Here is an 11,302-nt window from a genome sequence, read left to right as displayed (position 1 = left end):
GCAGGCAGACATGACGTAGTTCTCACTGGATGGCTTCAGCCTTCCGCGGGGAGGGGACCAGCTGTTTGCTATTTACTATTTATTACTCTCTACCCCCTAGAGTAGAGAGGCTGGGAGGCGCTGGCCCAGCAGGTGATTGGCACAAGCGACCAGGCCCCTCCCTGCTCTATGCCCGCGGATCTCGGTGAATTCCCTAGGGCAGAGCCTGGCCGGCAGCCAGCCGCAGATCCCCACCTTTGGATGAAGCCTGGTACCCCAGGTCCTCCTAGGCACTAGGTAGGCGGCTGCGGCCTCCCGGGTTCCCCGGCTGGTGAGCGCACCTGACCCGGCGGGCGTGGCAACAGGCGGGGCGGCGAGGCTGACGTGGCCCGTGGCGTGGAGCGGGCGTGATTCATCAGCGGCGGCCGAGAGTGATGGGGACGAGTGCCGAGGCCTCCTAGGCGCGTCCCCTGCGCGATCTCGGGGTCGGTGGCCTGGCTCTGGGAAAGCCAATATGGAAGAGATCCTGAGGAAGCTGCAGAGAGATGCGTCCGGGAGCAAATACAAAGCCATCAAAGAGAGCTGTACCTGGGCCCTGGGTAAGTGAGCGGGAGGCGAAGGGGTGCGTGAGGACACCTGCTCCCCGATCTCGGGCTCCTCCCGGCCCCTGGGCAGGAGGGACTGTCACCGAGTGTGGCTTATGGATGTTGCCTCGGAGAATTAATGCGGGGTATGAAAATCTTGGCTCAGCGTGGACATGCAGCTGGCTCCATCTGGTCCCCTTACCACTTCCCAAACCTCTATGGGAACCATTGCCTTTGGAGTGAGGCAACCCCATTCCTGGTCCCTAGAGCCCATAGGCACGGGTTCCCCAAAGCCAAGTTAGGACCTCCAGTTTGTGTGAAATCAGGGCCCTGGTTTCCAGGGGTATGGAAGAAAAAAAGGAAGTTAATTAAAGCAACAGCCCTCTTCTCAAACACTGGTGAGTGGAACCAGGAAGGGAGAGGCTGGTTTAATTTGATTTTGCTGATTGAGGCCACCTTGCTAAATATTCACTTTTACGGCTATTGTGCATGGGAAATAACAGTCTGAAGGAATTGTGTTACTCCTGCAGTTCGGTTACTGACTGGCTCTCAGACAGGTGGGCTTTTAGTGGCGTGAGCTATGCTAAAATTGAGATAAGTTCCTGGTTGCAAATGAGCATTTCCCATCATGTAGGCTGCAGTCCTCAACATCGGAAAATAAACGGGATGACATATCAATTAGGCAAGACCAAGGCACTGAGAATGGGGAGGACTGAACTGCACTAAACAGGCAGCTCTGTGAGACCCTTGCTTTACAAGAGCCTGCATGTTATGCCTCAGTAACCAGTTAATTTAAAAAAAAAAAAAAAAAAAACAACAACAAAACCCTTTTCTTGAAATAAAAACCAATTGGCACTTGTCATGATTCTTTGCTGTGTGCAACCTGAAAAAAAAAAAAAAAAAAAAGACACAGAAATGCTATCAGTTGCCCGTCCACTAAAGGCAGAATTCTGATAGTGTTTTAGGTCATGCTGTTCTGATGGAAGGTCTTAATACACATGTTTGTGCACACATGTATGTCTGTGTCTCCCTGTGTAGACAATTGTAGCAGCACCATCCTTTGTTTAATCTCTGCATATCCCTAAATTGTCTTCAATTATTGCCCAGGGAGGTTTATCTTGTAGGTAGAAGTAGTACTTGGCCATTTTAGTGGCCGTATTAAATGAAAATGGACTAGCTGTCTGAGAGGCGGCAAGGCTCCTAAAGCTGCAGTAAGGTTTCAGTGGCCATTATCGTTAACTGTTCAGCAATGATTCCTAGCTGGATTCCCAAAAGCCTCTCTAATGGAAGGTCACAGACGGCTGGCTAACATAGTAAAGGAGGCCCTGACTGTGCATGGAATACACCATTCCTGGTATTCCTTATTAGTTTGCTGTGAATGAAACTGATTGAGATAAACACAGAGGTGGTGAGTAACCCAGTGTTGTTTGTTTTTTAATAAGTTGGACCTTTGCTATTCAACATCTTGCGTGTTAAACAGCAGGTGTTGAATTTAGGCCCCGGAAGGTACTAGGGAAGCCCAGATCTGAGGCCAGGTAGGTTTTCTGGGTCAAGTTCAGAATTCACCTTGACCGTAAGAATAGATGAGGTCGGGGCTGGGGATTTAGCTCAGTGGTAGAGCGCTTACCTAGGAAGCGCAAGGCCCTGGGTTCGGTCCCCAGCTCCGGAAAAAAAGAACCAAAAAAAAAAAAAAAAAAAAAAAGAATAGATGAGGTCCCGTTTACTGCTCAGTGCTTACTCTGTAATTAGCAAGAGAAGAGATAAAGCTGTGACGGTTAAATAACATCGTGGAACATTCCTGGTTACAAGGGAAAAACCACAGCTGGAAAACATGGCAAGGAGGAGCGTCTCCCGGAGGAGGAGGATGGGGTAGATGTTACTCACTGGCTGGTTTTCTGTGTCGACTTGACACAAGCCGGAGTTATCACAGAGAAAGGAGCCTCAGTTGTGGAAATGCCTCCAAGAGACCCAGCTGTAAGGCGTTTTCTCAACCAGTGATCAAGGGCGGAGGGCCCAGCCCATTGTGGGTGGGGCTGTCCCCTGGCTGGTGGTCTTGGGTTCTATAAGAGAGCAAGCTGAGCAAGCCAGGGGAAGCAAGCCAGTAAGCCACACCCCTCCATGGCCTCTGCATCAGCTCCTGACTCCTGGCTTCCTTTGGTGATGAACAGCAATGTGGAAGTGTAAGCTGAATAAAACCCTTTCCTCCCCAACCTGCTTCTTGGTCATGATGTTTGCGCAGGAATAGAAACCCTGACTTAGACAATGGGTAATCTTTAGGTTCTCTTATTTTTCTTCTATTTTTTTGAGCATACATTTCAGACATTCCCTGTAGTGAAGAATTCTTAAACCCGAAGCAGTTTGTTGAAGGGGAGTGGGGAGTGCAGTAGAAACAAAGGCATGGGCGTTTTTTGCTGGTCATCTTCTTCCTCCTACAGCCAAGTCAAGGTTTTTACTAGAACGTAGTTGTTGATGATCAGCCGTTCGTATTTTTAAATAGAGTAACATTTATATTTCTAAGAATGCTTAGAGAATCTAGAGCAGCTCCATTTCGTATGGCCCCACCAAGAGCTCCAGGGCCCGGTGGCAGTCATCTGTGACACTTTATTGATGACACCATGCACAGCAGTTATTTTCTTTGCTTCTGATATTCTTCTGCCTGGAATACCTTTCCAGATCCCTCAAGGCCTCACAGGAAGCCTTCTCTGCCTGTCTCGGTGGAATCATTTACTCCGCTGGCTTAGAGCCCTGCCCTCCAGACTCTCTTAGAGCACTTAGTACTTTAGACTTGGCACATGAATACCTTGAGTTCGGGGAAAAGGCGAGTTAAAGCTGACCCCCACCCCACAGTGTGCTTGCTCCGTCCATGAATTGTTCATTAGAAGAATAATGGGGTTTGGGTTGGTGTGAAATTATACAGTTTATGGGACCTTGACTTGATCTTTGTGAGTTGTCTGATATGTTCTACATAGATTTTGAGACCACCTTACCCCATACTTAGACTGTGTTAGGAGAGGGGAGTAATCCTTATTTAGATTTTCATGGGGGCAGCACGGTGTTGGAATTAGCTTTAGCTGTGAATTTGACATCACCCTAGAGTCACCTGAGAAGAAGGGGGCCTCAACTGAAGAATTGACTAGATCAGATTAGCCTGGGACTGTGTTCATGTGACATTTTCCTAATTGCTCCTTGATAAAGGAGGGTCTAGCCCACCGTGTGGTGTCCAGGCAGATAGGACACGAGATGTGTGAGAAAGATACCTGATTGCGAGCCTGCAACAACTTAAACTACAGCTTCCTTTTGCGGTGTTTTCTCCAAGCTCTTGCTCTGACCTCAGTGATAGTCTGTAATCTGTACCCTGAAATAAACCCCTTCCTCTCTAAGTTGTTTTTGGTTATGGTGTTTATCAGAGCAACGGAGATTATACTAGGACACACAGTCATCTGTCTTTAGTATGTGATGGGACAGCGGTCACCTCAAGAGAGAAAGGTCATCTCCATACTAATAAGGTATGCCAGATAGGGTTTTTTGGGGGAAGGGGGCTGTGAGACAAACTTTCTAGAAGCTGCTGCAATCATACAGCTATGTTACAGCAAGACAGGACATCATGTGGCTGCTCAGACATTAAAAACAAACAAAACCATCTGGGACTGTCATGGCTAACCCAGTTCTTGGGTCACTGTCCTTTGGTTCACTGTAATGGTGCTTCCGTCCGGCAGAATTGTTTCCCTCTCAAAATTCCAGAGAAGGACAGGCAGTGCTAGTAAAGCCTATTTTGTGGGAAAATCAGACCCTCTTCTCCTCTTTTGTTTTTATTGGATATTTTTAAATTTACATTTCAAATGTTATCACCTTTCCCGGGTTCCCATCCACAAACCTCCATCCCATTCCCCTTCACCCTTCTTCTGTGAGAGTGTTCTCCCACCCATCCACCTACCCCTTCCTGCCTCCCCAGCCTGACATTCTCCTACACTGCGGGGTCTAGCCTTGGCAGGACCAAGGGCCTCTCCTCCCATTGATGCCAAACAAGGCCATCCTCTGCTACTTATGCAGCTGGAGTCCATGTATATAGTCTTTGGGTAGTGGTTTAGTCCCTGGGAGTTCTGGTTGGTTGGTATTGTTGTTCCTATGGGATTGCAAGCCCCTTCATCTCCTTCAGGCCTTTCTCTAACTCCTCCAATGGGGACCCTGTTCTCAGTTCAATGCAGACCCTCTTCTCATGCGTGAATAATCCTCCCTTCATTAAAGCTCAGTGTAAGTTCAACCACCTAGAATTGAAGAGTGGTAACCCAGAATCCTTCACTCTCCATCTGCATAAAACTCCCAAATTCCTTAGTTTGTGTCCTCTTTAAATTCTTTCTCTGATGGTAGTGAGAACCTGGAAATACTAGTTAGAAGTTTCCGCTATTTCTGAGACCTTCCCCACTTTCCTCAATGGCAACACCTAGATCATCTAAGTCATAGTTCTAAACCTATGAGCTGAGGCTACCAAAGGACTATCGAAACCCACAGATATTTACTATACAATCTATAACAGTAGCAAAATTATAATTATGAAGTAGCTACAAAAATAATTTTGTGGTCGAGAGTCACCACAGCATGAGGAACTGTATTAAAGGGTCGCAGCATCAGGAAGGTTGAGAAGCACTGCTCTAAGGTGGGAAGAAACATATACCATTTGTACCATCTCGAGAGGAAGAAGCCATCACCACATTTAGACCATATGGCTCTTCTAGTCATATCTGCGTGGTCCTTGGTGCCACGGATTCTCTCTTGTGTCCTGAGTTATTCGACTATGCCCAGACCTATGTTCTATACAAGAAAGGTACCGGGGTAACTGGATTAAATAAAAACCAGGGAGCAGTGCTCCCTGTGAGCACAAACACAGTATGTTTACAACCTCGGTGGTTTCTGCATCTAGAGTTTGAGACTCTACTTTTAATTTATAAATATACTCTTAGCCTGTGGTTTCAAATATTACTCATCCTTAATTTGAAAGAATTACGTGTTAGTTTTAGAATATTGGAAAGCATTAGAATAATATAAAGAAAGGGAATATTATTATCTTTGCCCAGTGGTAACACCGTTACGTTTAAAAGTTACCCCTTTTGCAAAGAGATCATACTTCACAATTATTTTAAAATGTAAGAATTTTCTTTATTGCATTTAACTTTTAAATAGTTTATTTCTATGGGGTGGGTGCAAAGGCCTGCGTGTACAGGTCAGAACAAATGTGTGGGTTCTGGGAATTGAACTCACATTGTCAGGCTTGGTGGAAAGTCCGTTTACCAGTAACTCATCTTACTAAGCTCCTTTAGTACATTTTTAAAAATGTTAACATTTTACTCTTGTCATAATACCTCTAACAATTAGTGGTTTTGATAGTTACAAAATAAGTAGCAAGGACTAGGTATGCATTTTATCTTAATTCTATGCTATTTAGACCCTTGTTTGCCAGGGATATGCTCTGAGTAAAAAGCATTAGTTGGCTTGGATGAGCTCAGGAGACCCTACAAGAACAGGGTTTCCTTCAGAAATAATAACTCCCAAGGATGTGACTGGCACCGAAAATAAAAAAGAGTGGCTGGGCATCACATCTTGGGAAGCACCATGCCCTCGTTTTAAAATTTACTTTGACTGTTTTACTTATAACAGGGGACTGATGAGGGATACATTTGAGATGGAAAGGGAAAAGGAAATGAAATTAGAGGGGGAAACTCCTCCCACTAGGTGAAGGCCCGTCTTCCTCACCACCCTCTTTACACTCCCTTCTCTTCCAGCTCTAGATTTCTCATAGGCAGCTCCCCAGTCAGACTTCTTTGCGTGCCTGTAGGGAGGGGGCCCTTCTCTTTGCTTCCTACTAATCTACCCCACTCCAATCTAACTCAGCTTCTACCAGAGAGGCCAGATACCACTGGGTGCTGGCTTTGCCTTGTGGCCATAGCCACTTCCTGTGACGGGATGTTCTTGAGCTCCATCGCGTCCATTCCCACATTCCTAGTCCCTCCCATCCCAGGCCCAGTGTAATGAATTATGTCAGCATCTCTTCTCGAATAGCACAAAAATGCTTGACGTGAACAAGACCCAAAGTGATCCTGTGAATTTCCTACCTCATCCTCAAACCTAGCTCGCTTCCCTCTGACGTTTCTAGGTGTTCAGTTAGTACTGTCACTTGTTCAATTGCTTAAACCTGAAACAGAGTTGTCCTGGCTGCTTCTGTAGATTGTGGTCTAACCTGCTCTAACTTCTGCTTCTGCTTACCTCTTAGCTGCATCTCCAGCCTGGCAATGTCTCTTTACCTCTATTGCCTACTCAATGGCCAACATTTCCTTCCAGCCATCCCTGGCCTGCAGCAGCCTCCTGTGTTGTCCTTCCTTGTTGCTTCTAGACTTTTTCCTACTATTCCTGGGAAACCTAATCTGTTCATTCCATGCCAGGTGAAAGGGCTGAGTAGCATCCATTAGTGTGAAATGGAGCCCTTGGTGTGTTCTGCTAAGTCTCACGTGGCCTGTCCCTCTACCTGTCTGGGAACCCCGTCCTGCACCACCCTTCCTCTGACTCTCTGAACTTCAGCCACATGGACCTTCTCTCAGTGACTGACATACGCTATCCTCCCTGTTACTTCATTAACTCCGCTAATTCATAGCGAGCATCTACAGCATGCCTGGAACTTTACCATAGGGAATAAAAAGACCAAAGATCCAATTTGCTGTTTGTGGACTATTGCCAGGATGACAGCGAATGATCGAGTAAAAATATGTGTGCCAAAGAATCTAGCAACGAAGCCTAGAACTTGAGACAGGAGGACCTTGGGAAGAAAATGGAGTTACCCTCTCATCTCAGTAGATCGTTTAGGGGATGCTGTCTTGAAAGGGAGGCTGTAAGAAAACAAGTGTCTAAGTAAGGCCTACTTATCTACCACGTTGAGAAGAGAATAGCCATGGATGCTAGGGGCTGAACCAGAGGCAGGCATAAGGTGAAGGATGCTGCACTCACCAGGTGTGAGAGCCAGGCCAGTGCTCTCATGAAGCAGTGACAACGTTTGGGATCCACTGAGTGTTTCCCTTTTTCCCCAAAATTTTATTATATTTTTATTTAATTGTTTTGTGTAAGGTCCCGGGGATCAAATGTAAGACATCAGGGCTAGCAGCAAATATTTTCATCTGCCGCTGAGCTGTCTCATGGGCCTTAATTTAAAACGTTTAAGCCTGCCTTGAGTCTATTTGCTGGTATGTTTGTTTGGTTTTTGAGTTAGGATTTCACTCTGTAACCCTTGGGCCTAAGGGATCCAGCTGCCTCTGTGTCCCCAGTATCTGGAAAGACAGGTGTGCACTACTGTGTTGTTTTTATGTGTTTTGAATTCATTACATTCTCTTATTGGAAAACCTTCTTCTTACCTAATTTGCAGTCGTGTTCAGTTTTAGTACTTCCTAGAGGGAGCCCTGATGCACAACCACAGAAGAGCCGTCTGTTGCATCCTTTGACTAATGCTCAAATTCTCCTTCCTGACATTTGCCAAAGTTTAAAACTGGAGTGTATGCACTCTGAATTCTCCAACAAACTATACTCACTACTGGGTCTTCAAGCCATTACATGGCCTGAAATTCAGCAAGTCTGTCAAGGAGACAGGAGCTGTCACTGACATCTGAGGCCACTATCTGGCTTTTGATGACTGTGATTTCATTAGCTCTTCCTAAGAATCTTGTGGGGTAGATGTCAGTCACCTCCTTTTACAGGTGGGGAAAGTGGGTGTATGTCAGTGGTTAAGCAATTGCCCAGAGAGGGAGAGATGATGGAGAGAGGGACAGAGGGACAGAGGAAGAGAGGGACAGAGGAACAGAGGGAGAGATGGAGATGAGGGGACAGAAGTTTGGACCTGAATGACTTGTTCCATCTCACAAAATAGTATGGAGTCAGAGAGAGAAGGCGGTTCTCTTTGCGCTCTTGTTGGTGTTTCTGTGGTCTTCCTCCCTGCAGGGCTACTCTGTCCTATCTTCCAGAGCAGCCCTTAGAAGAGACCATTCTGCATTTTTCAGGGCCTGGCTTCTTTGTTCCTTCAGCAATTGACTTCCCTCTTACCTGGAATAGGGTCTTGGCTCATGGCAACTGTGTTGTGTGCAGTTGCCCCCACTGGCTACCATCTTGTTAAAGGTGGTGCTGAGGATTGAACCCAGAATGTTTCATGCTGGGTAAGCTCTCCCACAGAGCGATTTCCCTGGTCTCTTTCCTCCTTCTCCTGGCTCACTCGTAGAGCACCCCTGTCTCTAGAGAGAACACAATGCTTGCTTGTCTGGTGCTGTTTCTCCTTGACTGTTTCTCCTAGCAGCATTGACTTGCCCTCAGCACTGCTCCCTTTCACGCTAATTGCTGGGCTGTGCTAACCTGTGTGACCTTTTGAGCTACCCCGGGAACCTGCATTTTATGGCTTCATTTTCTTATCATCCTGTACCATCCTTAGCTCTGACCTCAGCTCCCGTTTCCCCCGCTGGGCCTCATCTCTGAGGCACCAGTTCCCCTGCACGGCTCTACTTTCTGTTTTGCTGATGAGTCACCTTTCTCAAATCCAGGATTTTTGCTCCATTGGCTACAGAAGGCCTGATTCTGTCCTGCTGGGCCCTATTAGTACTGAGTCTAATGGACACATTTGGTTTCTTGTTCTCTCTGATCTCTTAGTGGGGTGCAGGGGCTTGTCTGTCTTCTTCCAAGGGAAGTAATTCAAATGGACAAAGCTTGTTGACTTTAAATGGTGAAGCCGACCGCCTGGAGACAAGTTGGAACAATTGAAGTAGAACGGTTTTAGAGGGGACATAATAATTAGCCTTTTATTGTCTGTACAATTAGAGTCAATAGTCGTGTGATTTACCCACAAACCGTGGCAAAGTATCGAGTACCTGGGCTGACTATAAGATGGGAGGATGAGCCCACTTATAAATAGATGGTCCAGTCTGCCATGTTACAAACATGTGTGGTTAACATGGAAGTCTCTACAACACATTAGTCTAGAAGAGGTATGATAGAAGAAGAAATGGGTTTGCTTTGAAGACAGAAACACAATCTCATTCAATCTACTTGAATGGAGATTCCCAGTAAAGCACTGTGTCCTGATTATTTAGCAAACACACTCTATAAACAAATGTAATTTCATTATTTCTCATTATATTAAGGGAAATCCCAGAAAGGGCAAAAGTGCTTTAATGAATAAATAAATCACCACACGTCCAATAAGGTGCCTTGTGAACTCGAAAGTCTTCACAAGTACGAGTTTATTGACTGAGAGATTAAAATGCTTCAACCAAATATCTCTTGTTTCTTTGATGGGAGAATATAGCATCTTGGTCAATGGTAGGTACCATGAATTGACATTCTGGCTTAGGTTAGGGACTTAGTTACTCATTCCTTGCCACTAACAGGAAAATGTGACCTAGATTTGAATCACTTCTCTCCCAATAGTGAAGTGAGTTCCATTGTGGGGAAAGCATGTTAAAATAAAGATGACTGAGAAGTGGGTAGTTTCTATTTTCCAAGCCACTGGTGACTTCCACGAGTATAGCGATTTCGGTATTTAGATATCATAGTCTTTGAATATTTACTTGTAATTCCACAATCTTCTTTTACAGAAACCCTCGGGGGCCTGGACACTGTGGCAAAGATCCCTCCCCACTTGTTGAGGTAAGAGATAGTAATCGTAATGCTTCAGGAACAAAAACTGCCTTCTACGGTTTCCTGAAGGCTGGCTCGCCTTGTTGGGTTATAGCATTTCATGTGCTGCATACCTTTTATCTTGCACTGTTGGTTGGTTGGTTTGGTGAGCATGAAGTGGGATTATTTCATGAGGGGAGCAAGATGGGGGCTCGATCCGTTTCTGTCTGTGTGTGGAGGGAATGAAGGAAGTCAGTGATACTAAGATAGTCACTGAGTGGAAGGATGCAGTGAGGCAAGAAGAGAAGTGACCAAAACTGATATGAGAGAGAGTAGGCATAGAACAAAACCTTCCAGTCAAGCACAGGTAACAGTATGTTCTCTGGGAAACGCGGTCAGTCCTACCAACCAACCAGAGTAGGTTTCCCTTTTCTCCTCAGCCTTGGCGGGACATCTCGCTGATGGAAATCGGAAGTCACCTGCAGCAGCTTTGAGAGCCTGTTTCTGCACCTGCCTCACCATCCCATGCACATTTTCCCTTCTTTCTCCTTATTTTGAAATAAATGTATATCCTGTATAGAAAATGGGAAAGAACTGAAGAATTAAAAAAGACTGTCTCCATAATCACACACCTAATAATGACTAAAGCCAGTTTTATAGACTTTCTCAAGTCCTTTGCACATACTTATAGAACATAAAAATGCATGTGAATATTTTCTTACAATTTCATTTTCTTGTTTCTTTTTAATTTGCTACTATTTGAAACGTGTTTTCTAAATTCCAGTGTGTACTTTAAATTAAAGTACTTTATTTTTAGTCCCGTGGCTAGGACCTAATTTATCTAGCAGCTTTTCCATTATTAAAGCATTTGATTATCTCTTAAGTTTTCCTGTGGTATTATGAGAAATAACTGTCAATCGCTTATAGAGTGGTTTCTACGTTGTCAGGACACAGTGAATTATTGGGATTTTCCATTTGTGTGGATTGAACAGGATTCAATCTGTCCTTCAGTTTGTCTTCAAAGCCATGTATTATTTCTCCTGTCATACGTGCTCCAGAGTTACATGTTGTAGGGACTCCCATGTTAATGTCAGTTGTACAAA

The 11,302-nt window shown here is 45.2% G+C and overlaps 1 protein-coding gene across 2 annotated transcripts in view; it reads left to right on the top strand.

The window, feature by feature from the left end:
* The first annotated feature begins 388 nt into the window (after window positions 1-388).
* Window positions 389-11,302, top strand: part of Arfgef3 (ARFGEF family member 3) — a 165,169-nt gene continuing 154,255 nt past the window's right edge. The window contains exons 1-2 of one of the 2 annotated variants that reach the window (NM_001427849.1): window positions 389-578; window positions 10,178-10,229. In NM_001427849.1, the coding sequence (NP_001414778.1) occupies window positions 494-578; window positions 10,178-10,229 (137 nt within the window). In that variant the 5' untranslated portion in view covers window positions 389-493. The remainder of the gene's footprint in view (window positions 579-10,177; window positions 10,230-11,302) is intronic. The other variant, XM_039098805.2, reaches the window with a different exon arrangement.

The sequence above is a fragment of the Rattus norvegicus genome, chromosome 1 (genome assembly GCF_036323735.1).
Source record: "Rattus norvegicus strain BN/NHsdMcwi chromosome 1, GRCr8, whole genome shotgun sequence".
In the NCBI taxonomy this organism is placed as follows: domain Eukaryota; kingdom Metazoa; phylum Chordata; class Mammalia; order Rodentia; family Muridae; genus Rattus; species Rattus norvegicus.
This window is presented reverse-complemented; position numbering and strand designations above follow the sequence as displayed.